The sequence below is a fragment of the Arachis hypogaea genome, chromosome 5 (genome assembly GCF_003086295.3).
Source record: "Arachis hypogaea cultivar Tifrunner chromosome 5, arahy.Tifrunner.gnm2.J5K5, whole genome shotgun sequence".
NCBI lineage: Eukaryota > Viridiplantae > Streptophyta > Magnoliopsida > Fabales > Fabaceae > Arachis > Arachis hypogaea.
This window is the reverse complement of record NC_092040.1, coordinates 102,702,107-102,728,068: the sequence shown is the minus strand read 5'-3', so window position 1 is coordinate 102,728,068 and position 25,962 is coordinate 102,702,107. Positions and strand designations below refer to the sequence as shown.

General features: G+C 32.9%; 2 protein-coding genes across 5 annotated transcripts; both read right to left on the bottom strand.

Annotated features, from left to right (window-relative positions):
- Window positions 1-14,327: 14,327 nt before the first annotated feature.
- Window positions 14,328-17,461, bottom strand: LOC114927703 (uncharacterized). Of its 4 annotated transcripts, XM_072237666.1 has the most exons (3): window positions 16,921-17,461; window positions 15,310-16,844; window positions 14,328-14,817 (listed from the first exon to the last, which is right to left on the bottom strand). In XM_072237666.1, the coding sequence occupies exon 2, from the start codon at window positions 16,813-16,815 to the stop codon at window positions 15,316-15,318; it is 1,500 nt and encodes a 499-aa protein (XP_072093767.1). In that variant the 5' UTR covers window positions 16,816-16,844; window positions 16,921-17,461; the 3' UTR covers window positions 14,328-14,817; window positions 15,310-15,315. The 4 variants fall into 4 exon arrangements, with proteins under 4 accessions (XP_072093767.1, XP_029154352.1, XP_029154353.1 ...); XM_029298519.2 differs by having other exon boundaries at window positions 15,310-17,461; XM_029298520.2 differs by lacking the exon at window positions 14,328-14,817 and having other exon boundaries at window positions 15,033-16,844.
- A 3,249-nt stretch (window positions 17,462-20,710) lies between these two features.
- On the bottom strand, window positions 20,711-24,407 carry LOC112803905 (uncharacterized). Its single transcript, XM_029298518.2, has 2 exons — window positions 22,615-24,407; window positions 20,711-21,077 (listed from the first exon to the last, which is right to left on the bottom strand). The coding sequence occupies exon 1, from the start codon at window positions 24,287-24,289 to the stop codon at window positions 22,625-22,627; it is 1,665 nt and encodes a 554-aa protein (XP_029154351.1). The 5' UTR covers window positions 24,290-24,407; the 3' UTR covers window positions 20,711-21,077; window positions 22,615-22,624.
- Window positions 24,408-25,962: the final 1,555 nt, after the last annotated feature.

Sequence of the window (25,962 nt, the reverse complement as noted above, 5' to 3'; positions counted from 1 at the left end):
ATGCTTGTGGGATTGACACTAATTCACCTTGAGTTTATTACTTGGTACGATCCGATACATTTACCGGTACTTATGCGAGATTGTAAAAATCCCGTATCATATCACAATATAAAACTAGTGGTCGGATTGGAGAGATGCGTAAAAATGATAACACATTGAGTATCCATTGAAGTTCACAAGTTGTGTTGGCAAGTGCATGATATTCTACTTCAGTGGATGACCGGACAATGGTGATTTATTTCTTGGTCTTCCAAGAGACTAAAGAGCTACCCAAGAAGAAACAATAGCTTGTTAAAGATCACAGAGTGTTAGGACATCCAGCCCAATCAGAGTCACTAAAGCTGAGAATCTAAATTTTTGAACTTCTAGGGAGAAAAATTCCTTTTCCGCGGCTACCCTTAAAGTAACTCAATACTCGCTTTGCGGCTTGAAGATGAGACTGAGTAGGAAACGCCATAAATTGACTTAATTGTTGTGTTGCATATAAGATGTCTAGTCTCGTGGTGGTAAGATATATGAGGCGACCAACCAAACGTCGATAGACAAAGGGATTCGAGAGAAGGGGATTGTCGTCCTGATGAAGTTTTGTAGCACTATCCATAGGAATTGAAGCTGGTTTGATGCCTAACAAATCAGAGTCTTCTAAAATATCATGACAAAAAAATTTTTGAGAGAGAATTTTTTTTTCTGCTTGAACAACTTCAATACCCAAAAAATATTTCAAAGAATCCAAATCTTTAATTTTGAAATGCTGGTTCAAAATTATTTTAATAGCAGCAGATTTAGAAATAGAATTCCCAATTATAATAATATCATCAACGTAAACTAGAAGAATAGAGATTTTAGCACCAATAAATTTAACAAACAAACTATAATCAGAAATAGTCTGTTGGTATCCATAAGATAGTAAAAGACGGGAGAGTTTTTCATACCACATGCGACTAGATTATCGTAAACCGTATAGAGATTTCAACAATTTATAACATTGATTCAGGAGAGTTGGCACAATTTCAAGGGGCAGAGATATATAAACGTCTTCCGAGAAGTTACCGTGCAAGAAAGTATTATTGACATCTAGTTGGTGTATAGACCAATGTTTCATGAATGCCAAAGCTAGGACTAATTTAATAGTAGCAGCCTTGACAATAGGAGAAAATATCTCTAAAAAATCAACACCTTCAGTCTGAGTGAATTCTTTAGCCACAAGACGTGTTTTATATCTATCAATGGAACCATCTGACTTAAGTTTGATTTGGTAAACTCACTTACAGTCAATCGACTTGATACTTGCAGGACAATCAATAAGATATCAAATTTCATTCAACTCAAGAGCATTTAGTTCATTTTTCATAGCACTACGCCAACTGGAATGATTGTCAGCGTTCTTGAAAGACTTTGACTCTACTTCAGATTAGATAAAGACACATTGAGGAAGAGAAATTTGTGCATGTGAGAGAAAATTACAAATATAATCGGAAAGGTAAGTTGGTGGTCGGCGAGCTCGGTGGCTGTGAGAAAAAAGGAGCTTCTCTAACGAAGGAGACGGTGATGATGCGCCTGATAGAGAAAAGGATCTGAAAGGAGATGATGATATTGTGTTGGATATAGAGAATTGAGATGTGTCTTAGTTTGGTGAGACTTTGATGGAGACTAAAAAAAAAGGGAGATGTTAATGGTGTAGGTGAAGATGAAATATCATAATGGATAGGTCAGTGGAAATGAGGTGTGGGTCAATAGGAATAGGTTCTAACCCAAAAGAAAAACTAATTAAATTTTGTTTGAGGTATGTTTGATGATGTTGGGGTGGGTGTATAAAATTGGACATGTTTTATGACTAAGAATAAGATCATTTTATAAAAAATTATATTTTTGAAAATCTTAATTCTTTTAACTTCTAAAACATAAATAATATATCGTTTAAAATCATATTAAAAACTAATAAACACAACTTTTTGGACTCTTAGATCAAATTTTGATCTATTTGTCATTAGGGTAGAAACAAAACATAAGCATTCAAAAATTTTAAGGTCGTGATAATTTGGTGAATGATTAAAAAAACATCAAATGCCATTTTAGAATTAATTTGCAGATGATAAAATCTATTAAGTAAATAAACAGCATGATTAACGACATAAGACCAAAAAGATAATGGTAAATTAAATTGAAGTATAAGAGCATGAACTATATTTAAAATATGTTGATGCTTGTGTTCCATCTTTTCATTTTGTCGAAAGGTTTCAACACAACTTCGTTGATGAATAATGTCCTTCAAAGCATAAAAATAATGTAAAATGAATTTTGGTCTATTATCGGAATGGTTATTTTTTACTTTAAAGTTGAATTGTGTTTCAACTAAATTAATAAAATTATTTACATAATTTTGCACTTCTCTTTTTTATTTTAATAAAATACAACAACAACAACAACAACAACAACAACAAAGCCTTGTACTACAAGGCTTTGTTGTTGTTGTTGTTGTTGTATTTTAATAAAATAACCCATGTAAAGTGACTAAAATCATTAACAATAGTTAAAAAATATCTATTATTTTATTAGTCATTATATATTACTAATTTTACAACCAAAATGTGTCACATGTCCCTTTCTTATTATAATTGAGATCAAAATTTTTCTTCCAAAATTAAAGAGTTCTCTTCTCCGTCCTTTCTCTCTCTTTCTCTATCTCTCTCATTCTTTCACCCACTCTATTTCTCTTATTCTTATATCAGTTCTATCTCTTTTATATATCATTATCAATAACTAATTATAAATTTAACAACAAAAATGTATAATATTATATTCTCTAATTGTAATTAAAATTAAAACTGAAATTAAAATTGAAATATTGAAATTGAAATATAACTATATTATATTACTAATTTAACAATCAAAATGTCACATGATACTCTTTCATTAAAATTAAGATGAAATATTTTCTCCAAAATTAATAAATTCCCTTCCTCCATAGTCTTATCTACATCTCTCTCCTTCTCTATTTCTCTCTACCCTTTCCACTCTATATATAATTTATAATTTATATTTGATATTACTAATTTGATAAACTAAAATGTATCACGCGGTATTTTTTCATTACAATTATAATAAAATTTTTCCCTTCAAAATTAACAAACTCACTCTTTCTTTTTTCTTTATCTTTTTCTCTTATTCTCTATCTCTTTTTATATTTCTATTCTACAAGAACTAAAATTAATAAAATAACATAATTCAAATAGATTCACAAAATTATAAAATATATATTAAATTTATAATTAAAAATAATTCTGTAATATTATTTACATAAATATTTTATTATTGTAGGCATATTTTTTTATTTAGTTTTAAATTTATACCGTTTATTTTTTTAATTTATATTTTCACTTCTATTTCTTTAAATATTTATTACATATAATTTAACTAATAAGGACTTTTTTTTTCATATGATCTTTTTTGTAAAAATAATTTGATTCATTAAATATTAATTTTTTTGTTATAATCTATAAATTAAGACAAAATCGACATAGTTTCAAGTGGGACAAAAATACTAGTTAATGATTAATTTTGAAATTCATATCTTTTTAACGTCAACAATGCGTTCATAGTTGTTGGTAACTCCAATGGTCTTTTGCCTTGGTTATTGATAGATATTCTATTCATAATCACAATGCACAACCAAATCTCCTACCAGGTCTCTGGTTCTCGACACTTGAGAACCACCGATCTGCTTCTGCAATGCCTTCAACACCGTCATTATTTCAGCAAATTTGGATCTCTGCAATACTTAAGACTATCATCCTGATTTCATTATGATGCTAAGATTGATTCCTCAAAGTTTATAGCAGCATCAACCATATTCTATCTTGTTTGAGATCAATTCATTTTATGTTTATTGGTCTAATCTGAAGAGTGATTTTTGTGAAAGTACCTATTATTCACTTCCATCTAAAACTGAATCTGAAGCTTATAATCGAATGGTGGATTCAACTAGAAACCAAATAAGCTGACAAAATATTAAATGAAGTGTCTCGCAATTATTTCAAAGAGACAAACTGAAATCCAAGTATAAAGGAAAATTCATACTAGAGATCTTTAATATTGTCTGTGCCAAAAGAAATTGTATTGGCATTAAAAAATATTCTACAAGAATAAATGCAATTTCAATCTGTACAACATTGTTTCACTTATAATTCTTTATTCTAACTCCACTCATGACAATGTGTAAGATCCAGAACCTTTGAAAAGTCTTTTTATGATCAAGTCTCAAATCATATAGTTATTTATAGTCTTAATTTCAGAAATTATTTTATTAAAAAAAATTAAGGCAAGTTTTGATTTATTGGATTTGAGACAAGTTATAATTATTATCCAATTTTACAATTATTGGATTATTTTCTATATTTGAATTATAAAGTTGATAGTTATGAAATAATAAGGATTTTATATGATTTGGATTAGGTAAGTAATATTTTAAATATTACTATTGCTATTTTGGAAAAATGAAGAAATTAAGTATATTATTTCTAATTATTTGATTTGGGCATTTTATTGAAAGTAATTTGTAAAAATTGATGAGCAAATAGTATTTTCTATATACATCTAGTGTTGGATTTAATTTGGGTTTCAATTATTATATTATTCCCGATTTTATTCGAAATTACTGAATTACCCCTAACCCTAATTTTCAAAAATGAAACCCTAACCCTAAAAACCCTAATCCGACCCGTTTCACCCACACCTAAGTCCCTAATGTTACAGCAGCAGCAGCTGTTGCCCCTCTCACCCCAACGGTCATAGCAGTAAAGGGGGAAAGGGATGTAGAAGAAAATGGAACCAGGAAAGAGGAGGCAGAGCTGTGATCCGAAGAGGAGGTGAACCATGTTGTTGCCTCCGTTTAGTCCGCTTCCACCGCACCGTCTATGCCGCCGCCTAGGAGAGTAGAACTGAGGAGGGGAGTGGTCTGCGAGTGCTGGTTGACGCGGGCTTGGGGGCCGTCGCGCCTTCGACGCCATCGCGCCCCGCCGTTGACCCACACCTTGGATTCTGGACTATTGAAAGGGATTGAGGAATGGTTTAGTTGGGACCCGAACCGGGTGGCAATGTCCAAGTTTTAGGGGAGATACTGCCGAAATTTCTATAAAATCCGAGGCTTTATTTGAAATGTTATTTGGGAAATTTTGAGTTTAATGCCTTTCCTATTTACTCGGAGGATTGTGAATTTAGGACTTCTCTTATTATCTTTGCTTAGAACGATTATGAAAGCGATGAAGCTATGCTTTGAAAGAATTTTTGAAAAAAGAGAATCATGATTTCTCCTTGTTTTCCAAGAAGAATAGTATGTTTTTGGGTACAAGTTATTCGGAAGAGAATTTTGCCTTGGGGCTGTTTTAAAAGGTAAAACGGGTTTATGTTTTTCTCTATTAAACATAAAGAGTGTCCATTGGAAGAGTTTTCGTGATTTTAAAAGGAATTGGATTTTGATTGATGAACCTCATTATTTTGACGTTTTGAATAAGATTCAGAGTACCCTTTGAACTCTAGCAGTTTGAAACGCTTCAAATTTAATTATGGAATTGAAGCTAGTTTTGTTTAAGTAAAGGAAATGGCTTTGAAAAGAGTAATTGATTACATGACTCGGATTGGCTTAGATCCTATTTTATTACTCAATTCGGAAAGCCAATGTTTTAATGATCTTAAATGAATTTGGCGGAATGAGTTATGTTATTCTCCCCTAAAGACTTGAGACTCTGTCGAGAAACTTTTGTTATTAAATCCCCTTGTTAGATGGATGATTTTGAATGTTTCAAAATGAATCTTTAACTTGCCATGGTTATGGAAGTTGTAGAAAGAGGATGCCGAGAGTGACATTGTTTTTAAAAGGGGAACTTACACTAAAAGTGGCTTATGAGCCTGAGATGATTTGAGAAACGAGATTTCTAAAGCCAAGGCTGAAAAGAGTTGAAACTTGATTTCAAAGTGAAACTATTTGGGAAAAGTGATTTATGGCTTAAATGACGATTTTATGAATTGATGATGTTCAATGTGGAAGTGCTGTTTTGTTGTGAGCCGGAATGGCTGTGTATGATTATAAATATTGGTTGGTTCTGGATTGAACCGTGAGCCGGAATGGCTGTGTATGATATAAATATTGGCTGGTTCTGGACTGAACCATGAGCCGGATGGCTGAGATGGATGTTGATCCATGGATGAGATTGAATGCATGTATATGCTGAGTCATTGATAAATGTGAATGTTGCACTTCCACTATTGGAGATAAGAGTTTCCCTGGGAAGAAGCAGTGTCTAGCCACCACGTGCTCCAGGTTGAGACTCGAAGCTCTTTTGACCCTATGTCGTAAGTGTGGCCGGGCACTGTGAAAGTCCCGGATGAGCTTGCCCCCGTAAATATTCACCAGTGAGGGTAATGGATATGGATCATGATTATGATCAAGTTTATGATGAGTATAACTCGAGTTGGGGATGCGCGACAGAGGGACAATCCAATGGTTAGCTACCAGGACTTGTCGGGTTGGCTCTATAACCGACAGATGATATCATCAGCCACTAGGGACAGGCATGCATCATATGCATCTATGTGACATTGTTTGGGTGTGCATATTGTACTTGGTTTGCCTATGTGATTACTTGTGATTACCTGCTACTTGTTCTATTTGCTGTAACTGTTTGTTTGTGCTTGAACTTTCTATATGGGTTTGCAACTGGGACTCTGTTGGTTTGTGGCGATTGGTTGTTGGATTGGATTGTTTGGGCCTAGGACCGTGGTTGACTTGAAATGGACCGATGGTTGATTCCGGTTTTATGTTTCTGGTTTGGAAAACTATGAAAGGCTATTTTGATTCAGTATAGATAAACCTTTTTGAAAGGCTTTTGATGATTTAAGGATTGAACGGTTTCTCTTTCAGAAAAGATTTCCAACTTTACTTTTATTGTAAACTGTTGTTTTTGAAAAGAGGCATAAGACGGTTATTAATCACTGGTACGATTTATCTTCATGTATCCTATTACAGTAATTCCCAAAAACCCTCTACTGAGAACCCTTTCGAGGATGATGTTCTCACCCCTACATTTTTCCCCTTTCAGGATGTGGGCGCAGAAGTCACGAAGAGTTTATTTAATTGTTTTTGAGATGTTCTGCATTGCTTTAGATTATTATTTATCGTACCCTCGCCTTTATCTTGAGATATTCTGTAAGAGGGATAGGAATTGTATTGGATACTGCTTGTGATATTATTTATAAATATATGTATCTATATGGATGTATCTTTTATGAGTTTTTTTGTAAGTTATATGGTATCTATGGATGTACGTTGTCGAACGAAAGTATTTTGGGAGCGGTATTGCGTTTTTAAAGTTTTAAACAGGCTCATATTTTAGTATTAAATAGTATAAGTGTCGTCGTAATGTCTGAGCTATCAGAGTTGCGCAGTCGGAAGCGTGAGCTTTGGTAGTTAGGGTGTTACATTATGGTATCAGAGCAGTCCTTCCTATAGAGCCTGAGGAATGGACCGACTATGCTTCAATTGCATACTCTGAACGTTTGTCATGTATTAGGTCTTGACGAATGACGAGAATTAGAACTTTATGCACATGACGGTCTATTGATTGACGCTGTTAGTCTTGCATTGCATAATTTCTGATATTAAGTTTGGTCGGTTTAATACTAGTGAATTATGTACATGAGAGCACTGATGGGTTATCATAGGCGATATACGAGTTTCGAGTAAAGCGAATCGCGGGTTTTGGGAACGTTAGAAACTATTTCTCGAGGCTATTCAGTTGTGTATTTTGGATTTTGTTCGAGTCGACCTGTTCTTTCATATCCTAACTTGAAGTTCTTGTTTGCTACTCCTCTTGAAAAGTAATTTGATGTTTCCACTCTGTTTCTCTATTCATATGCATTCTTGTTTGATCTTAATTGCATATGCTTGGTTGAAATCCTTGTTGTATCTACCTTTCTCTGATTGAGTTCTTCTTCATTCATGTATCCTTTGATATAACTTTGAACTTGTCCTTCTACGCTGTGCATTTTAACTCCGGATTCTGAGTCCATTAATAGAGAAATTGTTGATTCAATTTTCCTCTTGTTTAACAGTGATTACAGCCACTTTTGAGATTTTTATAAAAATTACTGTTTAAAAGATATATACTTTTCTATAGGTGCAACTTTGAAGATTTCCTATACAGTTTAACAACTATCTATTTCTAATACCTCGTTTGTGCTTTTACTGTGTTATGGAACTGCACTTTCTTTAAATACAAATTGACTTTCTAATAATTTTACTATAGTTCCAATGCACATTTTCATTTGATTATGTATTTGGATATTTTTCAAAATTTTGGAAAGAAAGAATTTTTCATTTTTATCCCGGTTGAGTTTCGTTTGATAAGCTTTACTTAACTTATTTTGAATTGAGTTTGATTTAGCATGCTATATGGTTTATGCCATTGTTGTTCTTTTGAAAGTGTTGGACTCATAGCTTTCTTCCTATGAACGGACTAAATTCTCTATTAAACCTTCCATCTCTATGAGTGTCATACTTGACCTTGTTTTTAACTAAACTTTTACATTTTGTGAACATTACCATTGATCTTGGTTTGTCCTCTCTTGTGAATCTCATCCTTATGCATGTGAGTCAGTTTGATTCGTTTCAAATTAGTGCATCGTTTATTCTCTCATTATCTCTACAAGAGTTTTTAGTCAAAGATTTATCGTTGAGAAATTACTAATGGTTGAGTTGTCTTTTTCTATGACTTTTGTATTCTTTTGAATCAATTGAAAGCTTGTTTGATGTCTCATGCCTAGTGGATCTTGTTTGAGCTATCTTGGTTTAAGATCCTTTCTTGCATGGCTTGACTTCTTTTTAGTACATCTTAAACTTCTTGAATGTTCTTCTGAGATGGTGATTTCAAGAACACTTTGGAGTCTTGTTTTGAACTTTAAACAAAAAAAGTTTTGAATTCTCTTTGAAGAAATTCTAAACGGAATTTATTTTCTGTTGCTTGATTGGGATTGAAACCATTGTTCAATTTTTGACAAAATTGTTTTAAAATTGACATGCACTATTTTAAATGAGGTTCTGAAAAGTTTCCTTGTTTAATGGAAACCTGTTCGTTTGTAACGCACCACTTATTTCCTTACCAATTGTAAGCAAATTTTTACCTCGAAGTTTCTTTTCTAAAGAGAATTTAATTTCCTCTTTCGTCCTTGCTATAAATGTTATATACGCTTGTTTGAATATGGACTTTGAGAATTTTTGAACAAGCATTTGATTTTTCTTCCGAGTCTTCTGAACTACTTTTGGGTTAAGATTGTGCACCTAACTATCTCTCTAAAATAGTTGAGGAAATATTTTTTCTCTCAGCTAAATCTGTGTACAGTTGTTTTTAAAATTCAACATGATCTGTTTCCAACATGAAGTTGTATTACAGCAAAGTCACATTTATGCTTTTGTTGCTTTCTTGAAGAATGTTTGTTAATTGACTTTCTTCTAAACTGCGAAGTGATTTTTTTTGCAAATTTTCAATTCCTTTATGAACAATATATTCGGGAGTATTTCTAATCGTGCTCTTGAGTTCTGTGAGCTTTGTCTTGGGTCTGAGATATTCTTTTCTGTAGACCTCACACTTCTTTGACTCAGCTTGGATTTGTTTCAAAATAATGCGCTGAATTTTCTTCTTATTGATCCTGTTGGATTTCTTTGATACAAGGGTTATCTTTGAAGATGTCAATCGATTTATTTCTAGCAAACTTCATTGGTTGAGTGTCTTTGTTACCTGGATTGGATGGATTTTTCCAAATCTATGAGTATTATTCTTGACATGTGTCTTTCCTTTATGAATCTGGTACCCTTCTGAGTAGACTAGAGAATTGTTTTGATATCACATGCGACTTGTAGACGTAGTAGCGCGATGCGTTAGTTCTTTAAGATGTGATATGTGTACATGGAAAGTGAAGCGGTAGGTGTACGACAATATGGGTTGTGGGTGTTTCGTTCCTTGCAAACGAGTTTGCGGTTATTAGGCTCATGATTGGCCATGAGATTGTAAAGTGCCTGATGGAGTTGGAAGGTTGAAGCTTCGAGGTTGAGATGAGATTAGTGTGCAGATGTTGAGCACGTCGCTGTAACCTCATCCTGTTTTATAACCTTCAATGCCTTGCCTTACTATCACATGTTTGACCCATGTCACCTTTTGCCTTGAGCCTACCTTGTAATGTTTGCTTTGCACTCATACTTCTACCTTTGCATCCTTATGCATATGACAATCAAAATATTTGAAAACCGTATATATGTTTATATTTTGAGATATTTTTGCTTCTTCCTTAAATGTGTTCAAGGGTGAACTGTTATGAAATTTCTTTCGTTTTGTATCAATTTTCGAGGACAAAAATTTTTGTAAGGTGGGTAGAATGTAAGACCCAGAACCTTTGAAAAGTCTTTTTATGATCAAGTCTCAAATCATATAGTTATTTATAGCCTTAATTTCAGAAATTATTTTATTAAAGAAAATTAAGGCAATTTTTGATTTATTGGATTTGAGACAAGTTATAATTATTATCCAATTTTACAATTATTGGATTATTTTCTATATTTGAATTATAAAGTTGATAGTTATGAAATAATAAGGATTTTATATGATTTGGATTAGGTAAGTAATATTTTAAATATTACTATTGCTATTTTGGAAAAATGAAGAAATTAAGTATATTATTTCTAATTATTTGATTTGGGCATTTTATTGAAAGTAATTTGTAAAAATTGATGAGCAAATAGTATTTTCTATATACATCTAGTGTTGGATTTAATTTGGGTTTCAATTATTATATTATTCCCGATTTTATTCGAAATTACCGAATTACCCCTAACCCTAATTTTCAAAAATGAAACCCTAACCCTAAAAACCCTAATTCGACCCGTTTCACCCACACCCAAGTCCCTAATGTTACAGCAGCAGCATCTGCTGCCCCTCTCACCCCAACGGTCATAGCAGTAAATGGGGAAAGGGATGCAGAAGAAAATGGAACCAGGAAAAAGGAGGCAGAGCTGCGATCCGAAGAGGAGGTGAACCATGTTGTTGCCTCCGTTTAGTCCGCTGCCACCGCGCCGTCTATGCCGCCACCTGGGAGAGTAGAAACGAGGAGGGGAGTGGTCTGCGAGTGCTGGTTGACGCGGGCTTGGGGGCCGTCGCGCCTTCGACGCCATCGCGCCCCGCCGTTGACCCACACCTTGGATTCTGGACTGTTGAAAGGGATTGAGGAACGGTTTAGTTGGGACCCGAACCGGGTGGCAAAGTCTAAGTTTTAGGAGAGATGCGGCCGAAATTTCTATAAAATTCGAGGCTTTATTTGAAATGTTATTTGGAAAATTTTGAATTTAATGCCTTTCCTATTTACTCGGAGGATTGTGAATTTAGGGCTTCTCTTATTATCTTTGCTTAGAACGATTATGAAAGCGATGAAGCTATGCTTTAAAAGAATTATTGAAAAAAGAGAATCATGATTTCTCCTTATTTTCCAAGAAGAATAGTATGTTTTTGGGTACAAGTTATTCGGAAGAGAATTTTGCCTTGGGGCTGTTTTAAAAGGTAAAACGGGTTTATGTTTTTCTCTATTAAACATAAAGAGTGTCCATTGGAAGAGTTTTCGTGATTTTAAAAGGAATTGGATTTTGATTGATGAACCTCATTATTTTGACATTTTGAATAAGATTCAGAGTACCCTTTGAACTCTAGCAGTTTGAAACGCTTCAAATTTAATTATGGAATTGAAGCTAGTTTTGTTTAAGTAAAGGAAATGGCTTTGAAAAGAGTAATTGATTACATGACTCGGATTGGCTTAGATCCTATTTTATTACTCAATTCGGAAAGCCAATGTTTTAATGATCTTAAATGAATTTGGCGGAATGAGTTATGTTATTCTCCCCTAAAGACTTGAGACTCTGTCGAGAAACTTTTGTTATTAAATCCCCTTGTTAGATGGATGATTTTGAATGTTTCAAAATGAATCTTTAACTTGCCATGGTTATGGAAGTTGTGGAAAGAGGATGCCGAGAGTGGCATTGTTTTTAAAAGGGGAACTTACTTTGAGTAAAAGTGGCTTATGAGCCTGAGATGATTTGAGAAACGAGATTTCTAAAGCCAAGGCTGAAAAGAGTTGAAACTTGATTTCAAAGTGAAACTATTTGGGAAAAGTGATTTATGGCTTAAATGCCGATTTTATGAATTGATGATGTTCAATGTGGAGGTGTTGTTTTGTTGTGAGTCGGAATGACTGTGTATGATTATAAATATTGATTGGTTCTGGATTGAACCGTAAGCCGGAATGGCTGTGTATGATATGAATATTGGCTGGTTCTGGACTGAACCGTGAGCCGGATGGCTGAGATGGATGTTGATCCATGGATGAGATTGAATGCATGTATATGCTGAGTCATTGATAAATGTGAATGTTGCACTTCCACTATTGGAGATAAGAGTTTTCTTGGAAAAAAGCAGTGTCTAGCCACCATGTGCTCCAGGTTGAGACTCGAAGCTCTTTTGACCCTATGTCGTAAGTGTGGCCGGGCACTGTGAAAGTCCCGGATGAGCTCGCTCTCGTAAATATTCACCAGTGAGGGTGATGGATATGGATCATGATTATGATCAAGTTTATGATGAGTATAACTCGAGTTGGGGATGCGCGACAGAGGGAATGTCCAATGGTTAGCTACCAGAACTTGTCGGGTTGGCTCTATAACCGACATATGATATCATCAGCCACTAGGGACATGCATGCATCATATGCATCTATGTGACATTGTTTGGGTGTGCATATTGTACTTGGTTTGCCTATGTGATTACTTGTGATTACCTGCTACTTGTTCTACTTGCTGTAACTGTTTGTTTGTGCTTGAACTTCCTATCTGTGTTTGCAACTGGGACTTTGTTGGTTTGTGGTGATTGGTTGTTGGATTGGATTGTTTGGGCCTAGGACCGTGGTTGAATTGAGATGGACCGATGGTTGATTCCGGTTTTATGTTTCTAGTTTGAAAAACTATGAAAGGCTATTTTGGTTCAGTATAGATAAACCTTTTTGAAAGGCTTTTGATGATTTAAGGATTGAACGGTTCCTCTTTCAGAAAAGATTTCCAACTTTACTTTTATTGTAAACTGTTGTTTTTTAAAAGAGGCATAAGACGGTTATTAATCACTGGTACGATTTATCTTCATGTATCCTATTACAGTAATTCCCAAAAACCCTCTATTGAGAACCCTTTCGAGGATGATGTTCTCACCCTCCTACATTTTTCCCCTTTCAAGATGTGGACGCAGAAGTCACGAAGAGTTTATTTAATTGTTTTTGAGATGTTCTGCATTGCTTTAGATTATTATTTATTGTACCCTCGCATTTATCTTGAGATATTCTGTAAGAGGGATAGGAATTGTATTGGATACTGCTTGTGATATTATTTATAAATATATGTATCTATATGAATGTATCTTTTATAAGTTTTTTTGTAAGTTATATGGTATCTATGGATATACGTTGTCGAACGAAAGTATTTTGGGAGCGGTATTGCATTTTTAAAGTTTTAAACAGGCTCATATTTTAGTATTAAATAGTATAAATGTTGTCGTAATGTCTGAGCTATCAGAGTTGCGCAGCCGGAAGCGTGAGCTTTGGTAGTTAGGGTGTTACACAATGCAGAGAAGATTTAGAAAATACCAAAGAAATAGGTGTAGAAATAGTTGTACTTGGCATTAAAATCACCAAATCTTTCATGACAGGTGTAGCTGATAACAGACAACAAAACTACAAACCATGTTTTAATAATAAAAGCTTTTCAACATGATTTTAAACAAGAACAATGTAATAATCCCTATACAGGATTCTTCAACAAGAAATAATGAAATAATTCAATTAAGCATTAATTGCTGACTAACATTAGTTATGAAAATGAACAAGGGTTTTAAGATATATTTGAAATGGATTGAAAATTTGAAATGGCTTGACATCCACATCTTGTATAGTCTAACCTAGTAATATTCAGTATCTACCTACTAGACTTAGATGCTTGGGCCCTATTACTGTAGTAGGTTGTATTCTTGCTGCTTAGTTTAAGGGCATCTGAATAAAATCCAATGGCTTTCTGCTACTGCTTGCCCTTGTAAACTAGTTATTTTCTGTTTCCACCTTAACAAAAAAAAAAAAAAAAAAAAAACCTCGAAAGACAATGATAATTGCCATTTTTCAAAATTTTTATTGTCATTTTTTTTCTGAAAAAAAAAAAACAACAAACAAATGGACCAATGTTTTTCATGATAACTCCAAGAACGTTTCAAATGAATCAATTGATTTATGGTACAGCCAGCATAAAGATGAAAGTTATCAAGCCATCAACCTACAAGTTTAGCTCAGCTAACAAATGAAAATACTCTCTACTGAACAATTCCTATCTATAAAATTACCATAATTGTTTCATTAAAACCAGATTTAATCACATAATTGTTTCTTAACACAATATTTTAGCATTAATGGGATTCGAACTTAAAAGCCCGAATATACCACCAAAGTTTCTCATTTTAATTGTAAAGTTTATAGGTTTATTATTTTTCTTAACATGATTATATGGGAACATGCAATTCATGATAGAGTATTCCAACTTTTTTGAGTATTAACCTGTGCAAATGTTTCTTGCTACTCTTTGGGGTGCTTGGAGATTGCGCAAGAGGCTAGTGTTTGATCAAAATCCTTTGGCTTTGAGGTTTGAATCAGTAACTATTTTTATCAAAATGATTGCTTTGGTACAATATGCTTCAGGTATAACTGCATGAACACAGAAAAATGAGAAGATGTTTGCAAAAGAACATTTGAGATTTCATCTAAGGCTACATCAGACAGTATGCTGCTGCATGGGAGTTTACTTCAAATATGGGGGAAATGAAAAGATCGAAAGACAACAAGAGTGCAGGGAAGCTTCACAACTAACAAGGATTCCCTTTGAATGATGAAAATCACAACCATTTCAGCTTAAGAATAAATTAACATCAATGCACATATATAATTACAAAAATAAAAAAGGAAATAATGATAGATCCGACAAGCCACATATAACAGCCATCTAGTCACCGAAAATGCCATAAAATAAGCAACGACAAAGAAAACATTTAGGTGTGGGTAAAGCAGAATAAAGAATCACAATCATGTGAAGATCTAAAAGCATTAATATGGAATCGAAAGATGAACGAGAACAAAACACAAGTTAAAAAGAAAGAGATATAAACAACATTTTGTGATGTCTAACAAGAAGAATCTCACCATCTTTTATCCTTTCAACAGGCCTTTAGATATCATTTCACGAAGTAGTTTCTCCGCATTATCATTTTCACCTTTTTCAAACAGAGCACGAATGATTATTTCATAAGTTACAGCATTTGGTAAGCAACCATTGTCTTCCATTTTTGACAAGAAAACCAATGCTTCATGAAGTAGGCCCTCCTTGCAAAGCCCATTGATCATAATAGTGTATGTCCTCACGTCTGGATGATAGCCTTTAATGGAAAGATCTTGAAAAATCTCTTTTGCATTTTTAAGTCTTCCACTTTTGCACATGCCATCTATAAGTATGGTGTATGTATATATGTCGGGATCAATGCCACACTCTTTCATTTGATTGAATAACATAAGTGCCTTGTCATGTTGTTTGATATTGAACAAAGCATCCAGCAAAGAATTGTAAGTGACTATATTAGCAGGTTGACCTCGATCATGCATCTTTTCGAGAAGCTCCAAGGCACAAAGGATTCTCCTTGATTTTCCCAAGCCATCAACTAGTGTATTGTAAGTTACCGTGTCAGGAACCAAGTTCTTGCGACGCATCTCTTCGAAGAGATTCAAGGCATCATCGATCATTTTACTCTTACAAAAGCCATTAATCATGATATTGTAACTCCGAACATCAGGAAATGGTCTACTCTTGGCCATTGTGTTGAATACATATTTTGCCTTATTTACCTGATTAACCAAACAATACCCGTCCATTAAGCAGTTATAAGTAACCACATCTGGTTTCACACCATGTTTTGTCATCACAGCCAACACATTCTTAGCATCTTTGATCTTTCCTTCCTTGCATAGCCCATCGATCAAAATACTATATGTACGAACATTTGGAGTAATGTTTATGAGAATCATATCATTTAGCAAATGAACGGCTTCCTTGAGTTGACCAGCAAGGCACAATCCATAAATTAGAGTGTTGTACGTGATAACATTGGGAGAAATTCCCTTAGCAAGCATTTCAGAGTATAAATGAAAAGCATCATTTACAAGTGTAACCTTGCAAAGGCTATCAATAATTGAGTTGTACATGAAGACATTAGGAACAATCTCATGCCGTGGGATCTTTCTCAGCACTTGAATAGCAGCTGATGTGTGTCCGGTCTTACAGAGGCCATTGATCAAGGTCCCATAAGTGACTTGGTCGAAGTGAAATCCATGAGCCAGCACTCTGTCATGAAAGCGCACTGCCTTTTCAACACTACCAGAGAGACAGAGACCTTTCAGGATTGTTGTCAATGTTACCGTATTAGGTTGATAATCCATTCTGAAAATCTTGGCCAATACAGAGAAAGCAAGCGTCATACGACCCATGCCGCAACAACAATTAATTACGATGCTCAAAGTAAATAAGTCGGGAGCGATTCCTCTGGCTTCCAATTGCTGAAAAAGGGAAACGGCGGCGTGGAATTGCTTCGTTTTGGAAAGAGATCCCAAAATCTGGTTAAATTGGATGATGGGAGGAGTACGACGCATAGAGAGCATGCGAGTGAAGGAATGAACAGCTTCATCAACTGGCGAGTAGAATGAGAGTGAAGGGATGAAGAGGAAGGGAAGGAAAGAAAATTAGGGATTTGGAGAAGAGAATACCTAAAAATGAAAGTGAACCTTGAGGTTGAGGATGACAACATTTTAGTGATTCGCACTTTTGCTGTTACGTTTGAGGGAGTGCTGTCTGTTCTCTGGTCCAAGACGTAGACGACTAGACGTTGCGATCTCTGCGGAAATAGTTCTCGCAATTTTTATCCGGTATGTACGCGATTTCTTGCTCTTAAACTTTGGAATATTAAAACTCCTTTTAAAGAGTTAAAAAAAATTAACATTTATGATCATTTTATATTAAATTTATTATACTTTTTAATTAATATTACTCATATTAGATTATTATAACATTAAAAAAAACTATTATAACATTATAATTGAAACAAAAATAAAAAGTTAAAAAAATTAAAAAATCAAATCATATTTTTAGTATTAATTTTAAAAGACTAAAAAAATTAATGATGAAAACCAATGATAACTGAGCTTATTTTTCATTTGAAGGTTCATTTCTTAACACTTCAGGCGCCATCCATTCGGCCTGAACATGTTATAAAAAATGAATGTACTGCAATGCCAAACAAAGGCTTAGCAACAAAACTAAATACGTGCAGAATACCGGAGCTGATCACACATATGAAAGACAGGAGTTTGAGGTAGAGATGAAAAGCATGTAGTTAACTAAGGCCCCATTTGGCAGTTATCAGAGGACACAGACCTATTTGAAAAGGGGAGATAGAGAAATGCACAAAGTTGGTCTTCCTAGGAAAAAATTTGTGCAATTATCTCTTATCTCCCCTGTCTTTATATTTTTTTTTTCCAGAAAGGCAGAAACTCTTACCAAACAACAACTTAAGTAAATTTAATTATAACAAGCAAAATTCAACGGTTTCATGTTTAGGCCTCAATAAAATTAAGAAAGATTTGCTCATTTGTTACCAAAGACAATTCATCGTAGTAGAGTGAGCTGGTAAAGTCTAGAGAAGAGTTACAAGAGTTAGTTATGAAAGAACTGTTGGCTGTTAGAACAGTGCCAGCTACAATAGGAGAGCTGTTAGTTACAGCTATCATAACTAACTTAAGAATGAACGGGCTGTTGTGCCTTTTGTACTAGCTTGCACAGCAAGCTATTCTTCTCTATACATAAGCACAGATTCATGATAAGCTCACTAGTAATGCAGATCATAAATTTCTTGTTTTTCTCTTCGAATCCTCTTTTCTTTCTTACTCTGTGTTTTCTTCCTTCTCTCATTCTCTCAAACCCTATTCAATCGACATTTTCTTGGCACATAGAACTAGTAATTGTATTATAAATAGAACATAACATAAGCCGAGGCTAAAGATATCATCACAAAAGGATTAATATAACATGCCAAACATAATGAATTTTTAAACGGCAAAAAGCTCCTGGTTTTCCAAATTTTTTGTTAAAAAGATAATAGCAAAGGCCTCCATTTGTGTATGTTTGTATATCTTCAGAAGAATATAAAGCACAACGAACATAAAATATATGCAGCAAAATATAGAACAAGAACATGAAAGAACGAATATTCAGAAGGCAGAGGGTATGACACAGTATTTGAGCTTAGAAATGAGGATTATGACAGCTTACTGTTCCTGCAGTTGATCTGGAAGAAAGGAATGTACTGTGCTTCATTCATGATAAGCCAAAATCACATACCTATTTGAAAGAAAAAAGAAAGGGTGGAAAAAACAATTAAACCATATCTACAGGAAGCATTCAGCATGCTATCAACCATATTCTATCTTGTTTGAGATCAATTCATTTTATGTTTATTAGTGCAGTCTGAATAGTGATTTTTGTGAAAGTAAGTAGCTATTATCCACTTCCATCCAAAACTGATTTTGAAGCTTAAAATCCAATGGTAGGTTCAACTAGAAATCAAATATGATGAGAAAATATTAAATCAACTGTCTCGCAATTATTTCAAATGGACAAACTGAAATCCAAGTATAAAGGAAAATTCATACTAGAGATCTTCAACATTGTCTTTGCCAGGCTGCAACTTAACATGCTTGCGTGCACCTAGCAATCAGTAAGCATGGAACAAAGATGAAAATGTCAAGAATCCAAAATATTCAACCACCAATTCAAGGTCAATATCAGTTTCATGAAATAAGTTAATCAGCACTTAAGCAGAGTTCAACTTTTGATATTCAAAGATATTCTTCAAGAAGAAATGCAATTTCAAACTCTACAACATTGTTTCACTTTTAATTCTTTATTCTAACCCCAATCATCACTGCAGAGAAGATTTAGAAAACCCAAAGAAACAGGTGTAGAAACAATTGTACTTGGAATTAGAATCCCCAAATCTTTTGTGACAGGTGTAGCTAATAACAGACAACAAAACTCCAAACCATGTTTTAATACTAAAAGCTTTTCAACATGATTTTAAACAAGAACAATATAATAATCCCGAGTAATATTAATTATGAAAAGAACAAAGGTTTTAACATAATTCATACTTGAACGATAGTAGACAAATTCCTAGAAATTCCTTCTTGCACAGCCCTTTTTTTTTCTTGAAAAATCAAGTGTAATCACATACTTTGTATACAGGTTTCTTCAGCTGTGATCAGATTTTGAAAAATAACAAAATGTTGAAATTGTCAACCAAAAAAAGTGGGGTCATGCATTTAGTAGATGTATTTGTTTTAGAGACAGCAGTGAAAATCATATATCCATGTCATTGATCTTGCCACTGCATATCTTTTAGAAGAATTCTAGGAAGATTTAGTCAAATAAAGCACAGTTGCTCATCAGACCAATCATGAGATCTTAATTACTATCAAGAAATCTTAAGCACAGTTACAACTATGAATATCCGCCGAAACAAGATGCATGATAGCCATGGTAACAGAGAGTCAAAAATCAGCCAATAACACAAGTTCAAAATTAATTCAAAAACATAGAGATAACCAAAATCAAGGTGATAGTGAGTTCATGGCATTTCCTAAATCCTCCAATCCAATAGATATAAAATTTACCAAGTTCTGTACAAATTTTGAGAACACAAAATTTATTAATTTGAGTTGATTTATTTCTCCTATTGTCTTTTCAATAAGCCTCTAACAATCATTTCATGAAGATATTTCAGTGCTTGACCATTTTCACCTTTTTTTCAACAGAGCACGAATATTTGTTCCTAAAATTACAGCATCTGGAGAGCAACCATTGTCTTCCATTTCCAACTTTAAGGCCAATGCTTCATCAAGTATACCCTCTTTGCATAGCCCGTTTATCATAACATCGTATATTCTTGTGTTTAGGTGATAGCCTAAAGTACAAAGATGCTCGAGGTGTAGTACTATTATTGGAGTCCTGAAAGTGTTCACTACTGTTGAATAATGGTGATAAAAAAAATTATTTGGAGAGAAAAATTATGATTGAATGATGATTACCGAAAATTTGGAATCAGAAGAATATGTGCAGGAAAAATTAGTATTTGAAGGCAAAATTAGTGAACACTCAAAATGCTAACTTTTCTTCTAATTTAGAGATAATAAGTGACAGTGATTTTAATAGAAGATCCTTTGAGAAAATGGAAGCAAATGCAGAAAATAAAGCCAAGTGAACTCAATAAGAATGAGATAGGTATTTGGAAGATCACGTAACAAAAGATTTTAATAGATGTCATATATTGAGGTAGTGGAGAAGAAAGACACTCAAATATTGTGTTCTTTCTTGCATGACTAGAGATATGTTAGTCATTTATGTTTTTACTGTAGTATCTTTGTCTATTGTATTAACTAGACTATATCAAAAGTCACCTGACATTACTATTTAATTCAAATTCAATAATATATAAGACAACAATTAACAATATAATTCAAATTCAATAATATAAAAAATTAGTTACATGTACAATATAATAACTTCTTATAAATTGATTAGGTGAAACTTAACCAATGAAATTTTGCAGGAACTAATACTAGAAAATTAACAATAAATTACAAATTATCATATAATATTAGTAAATTTTATATTTACATTTCATAATAAATATTAAATATTAAATATACTAGCGGTCACTATTTATAGCGCCAACAATTACCAGGACCATCAATTTTTTCTTCTGCTCCAAGGAAGAACAGCAACTTCTCAATGACATAGAAGTTAAATTACCTGTGCCTTCAAATGGTAGAACCTGAAAAGAACTCCATTGCAGATTGCATAACGAAAACTGAAAAAATAAATAAATAAATAAATAATACTATTCAGTGAAAATGAACAAAGAATTTTCTGTAGAGTCTGAAACAACTCTTGATGACAGAGATATCTTCTTGTTGATAAACTTGCAATATCCGAAACACATTGTATATTCATATACTCTTACCATATAGCAAAATTATGCCCTTCGCAGTAACAAATGTTTATTTGGAGTACTGTTTTATGCAGCACGAACCACACAAGTTAGCATGGAAGTATATAAATGAAGAACCTAATTATAATGCAAAGATTGACTTTGCAAAGTTTATAGCAACATCAATATTTTATCCGTTTGAGATGAAGTGATTTTTGTTTGAGTTTCATGAGAAAAGTGAATTTTGAAGTTTAAAATCCAGTGAGTATGATTCTGAAGAATTCTAGTGTCTCACAATTTATTCCGAATAGGCCGAATAGAAATCAAAGTATAAAGGAAAATTCACACTAGAGAGCTTCAACATAGTTTGGACTAATATAAAGCCAATTAAATTTATACATATAACACGGTGGATTGGTATTTACCCATCTGATTGAAAGTAAATAAATAAATAAATACAATAATTATGCAAAGAAATTCACCAAATAAAGTCAACTGCAATTCCAAAGAATTCTATATTGTTTCACTTTTAACACCCCCATCACAACACCACATAACAAAACTCCAAGCCAGTAACTTCTTTTAAAATGCTAATAAACAGAGACTTAAAAGACAATGGAGTAATGTCTAAACAAGAAATAATGAGGTCATTTATCTAAGAACTAACAGAAAAACATTCTCCTAAAAAGTATCTCATAATGTACATATTTTCAGCAGAAGCAATTTCCAAGCAATACAATTGAGTAGCATTAATTAAGAAAATGGCCACAAGTTTTGAGATAACTGAACCATATTAACCTTGACTCAATGTTGCTTAGGTTGATGAAAAGAGGGGACATGCATTCTAGAAGTGGGTTTTATTTTTAAGATGGAAGTGAAAACTATATAGCCTAAGAATAAATACTTAGTACCTACTTAAATTTCTTTTTACAACAATTCCGGAGGATTTAATCAAATAAACAATAGCTCATGGTTGCTTATGATAAAACAGTGATAGGAATTAATTCGATATAATATATATATATATGCAGTACCTACAAAGATACGGAAAAATAAGTTGCACAACAGAATAGCAGAAAACAAACAACAGAACAAAATTTTCAATCTTTTTAGTTTTGCTTAGTTTGTAGCATGATAAATATATGATCTCATAGAATAACAGTAAAGAACACTCTATTGCTATAAAGAGACCTTAAACACTAAATCTATAAGCTATATCTAAGAATATCATCTAAAGAATCAATAAAGTAGTGGAATTAAAAAGGTTAATAGTAATTGCAAAAATCGAAAGTGGAAAATTGATTGATGTTATGGCATTGCCAAAGTCCTCTGACCCAACAGACACAAAATTTACAGAACCATGATACATATTCAGCATGAATGAGACGTAATTTCAAATTGAGTTGATGTATCTTACTTTTTTTTTATCAATTCAATAAGCCTCTAGCAACCATTTCCCGAAGAAGTTTCTCTGCCATGTCATTTTCATCTTTTTCAAACAAAGCACGAATAACAGTTTCAAAAGTCACAGCATCTGGTAAGCAACCATTGTGTTCCATTTCCAACATCAGGGCCAATGCTTCTTCAAACAAGCCCTCTTTGCAGAGCCCATGGATCATAATATTGTAAGTCCTCACATCTGGAGAACAGCCTTTAATTGAAAGATCTTGAAATATCTCTTTTGCATTTTTAAGTCTTCCACTTTTGCACAGGCCATCTATAAGTATGCTGTATGTATATATATCTGGATCAATGCCACTCTCTTTCATTTCCTTGAATAACATAAGTGCCTTGTCAACTCGTTTGATATTGAACATCCCATCCAACAAGGAATTGTAAGTGACTACATTACTGGGTTGACCTCTTTCATGCATCTCGACAAGAAGCTCCAAAGCACAAGAGATTCTCTTTGATTTGCTCAAGCCATCAATAAGAGTGTTGTAAGTTACCGTGTTTGGAACCAAGTACTTACGACGCATTTCTTCAAAGAGATTCAAGGCTTCATCGACCCTTTTACTTTTGCACAAGCCATTAATCATGATACTGTAACTTTGAACATTAAGTGACACTTTACTTTGGGCCATAGTGTTGAATACAAATTTTGCCTTGTTTACCTCATTAACCAGACAATGCCCATCCATTAAGCTGTTATAAGTAACCACACTTGGTTTCACACCATATTTTGTCATCACAGCCAACACATTCTTAGCATCTTTGATCTTTCCTTCCTTGCATAGCCCATCGATCAAAGTATTATAGGTATAAACATCTGGAGTAATGTTTTTAAGCATCATATGATTTAGTAAATCAATGGCTTCCTTAAGTTGGCCCGCAAGGCACAATCCATAAGTTAGAGTGTTGTACGTGATAACATCGGGAGAAATTCCCTTAGCAAGCATTTCAGAGTATAAATGAAAAGCATCACTTACAAGCGTAACCTTGCACAAGCTATCAATAATTGTGTTGTACATGACGACATCAGGAGCAATCCCATAGCGTGGGATCTTTCTCAACACTTGAATAGCAGCAGATGTGTGTCCGGTCTTACAGAGTCCATTAATCAAGATCCCATAAGTGACTTGATTAAACTGAAATCCATGAGCCAGCACTCTGTCATGATAGTGTAGTGCTTTTTCAACATTACCACATAGACAGAGACCTTTAATGAGTGTATTCAACGTTATGGTATCAGGCTGAAAACCCATCCTCAAAATCTTGGCGAATATAGAGAAAGCGAGAGTGATCCGACCCATGCCGCAGCAACAATTGATTAAAATATTCATAGTAAATATGCTGGGCGCAATTCCCCTGGATTGCAATTGCTGAAAAAGGGAAATGGCGGTGGGGAAATGGTTGGTCTTGGCGAGAGATCCCAAAATCTTGTTAAATTGGATGATGGATGGAGGAGGACGCATAGAGAGCATGCGAGTGAAGGAATCAACAGCGTCATCAAGTAATTGGGAGTGAGAGTGAGAGTGTAGGGATGAAGTGGAAGGGAAGCAAAGACGGAGAGCGGAGTGGGGAACAGAATAAGGAGAGAGCTTTGGGATTTGAAGAGCACACCTTAACATGATTCGTGAGAATGACAACATTATAGCAATCAAAGAGGAGAATGGTGGTAAAATGGAATGCGTTGAGTTGAAGAGTGCTTCAACGAGTCAGCGTAGTATCAAGCTTGTTCGAGGTGATTTGTTTCTACTTTTATTGTCTTACTAGTCTAAGCCCTGATGCATTGGATCACATACTCTATTTCCATAAATAAGTTTTTTCTTTTTTTAATATTTACATTTAATAATATCAAATTGAAATGCTCATTTGTGTATAGAAATTATATGTATAATTTTTATGTCATTTTTTTTTCTTGCACAATATCAATCGATAACAATATGAACAATACCACTAACACTAATAATAATTAAAAAAACAAAATAATTACAAACACAGATCGATTCTGTTGTTAGAGGCAATTTTATTTTTTATATTCACTGTCTAATTATTATAATATATAAATATATAGCAATTGTAGAAATTTTATTTTTGTTAGGCTTGTGAAAATAGAATATCCTTATACAAAATTTTTAGCTAAATTAGTTTATCAACTCAGATAATAATCAGAAACTTAATTAATAACACAAATTTTAAAAGAGAACAATTTTTACAATACTAATAGAAATACCCTAAAATTTAATAAATATGAATATTATTTAAAAATAATAAAGATAACCACCAAAACTATTTTAATATTTCCCAAACATAATGTTTTAAGTTTAATAATACATGACTTTATTAACATAATAAACTTAGAGTATTATATATTTAGTCTTCTTATCAAGAATAAATTGAGTTTAGTTAACATATGTTCTAATTTCTAAGGGCACATGATAAGTTTGTTATTACTGGAAAGTTTTTATTGAAAATAAAAAATATTCAAATTTTCAATGTATTTGTTTTAACTTCATTAAATAAAAATTTTTCATTAATAATAAATTTAGGTGACCACTCACCTAAAGATGCCTATTTCATTTTTTGCTAAAAATGTTTCTATGTTATGTTTTAATTGGTTTCTGTATAATTTATTCTGTATTTCTCATCACATATTATTAAATTCCTCAAAAGATTTTCTTTCCAAAAACAATAAAAAATATTTAATTTGGACTAAAACAAAAAAGGTAATAGATTAACTATTAGATTTTTTTTAAAATTATTTATATAAAAAAATATATCACATTCATCAAAATATATATATATATATATATATATATATATATATATATATAAAACAAGCTCTTAAAATTTTTACAAATAAAAAAATAATTAATTTATATTCGTACAATATATAAAATAATTATTATATTATTATTATAATATTATAGATTAAAATTCACTAATTAAATTTTTTTTCATTTTTAATATAAACATTAGAAATAAATAAATTTTTTATAACTAAATGTAGTGTAATAAAATATATATAATATTAATTAGTTCTTAAAAAATTCTAAAAAAATAGTTTCTTTCATTTTAGTAAAATAACTATTTATTAAAGTAGATAAATTAATTATTTTCTTCTCATATACAATTTTTTTAAGACATAAAAGTAATTAATTAAGATATTGGTTAAGATAATTAAAGTCACTATTTCATTAAATTTTTAATTTAAAGAGAAATCCTAGTTAATTTTGGTATAAAAATTTTGAATTTGAAAATATTGATAAAAATTATGTTAAATTTTGATTTATTTTATTCTCATTTAAATTAATCACTACAT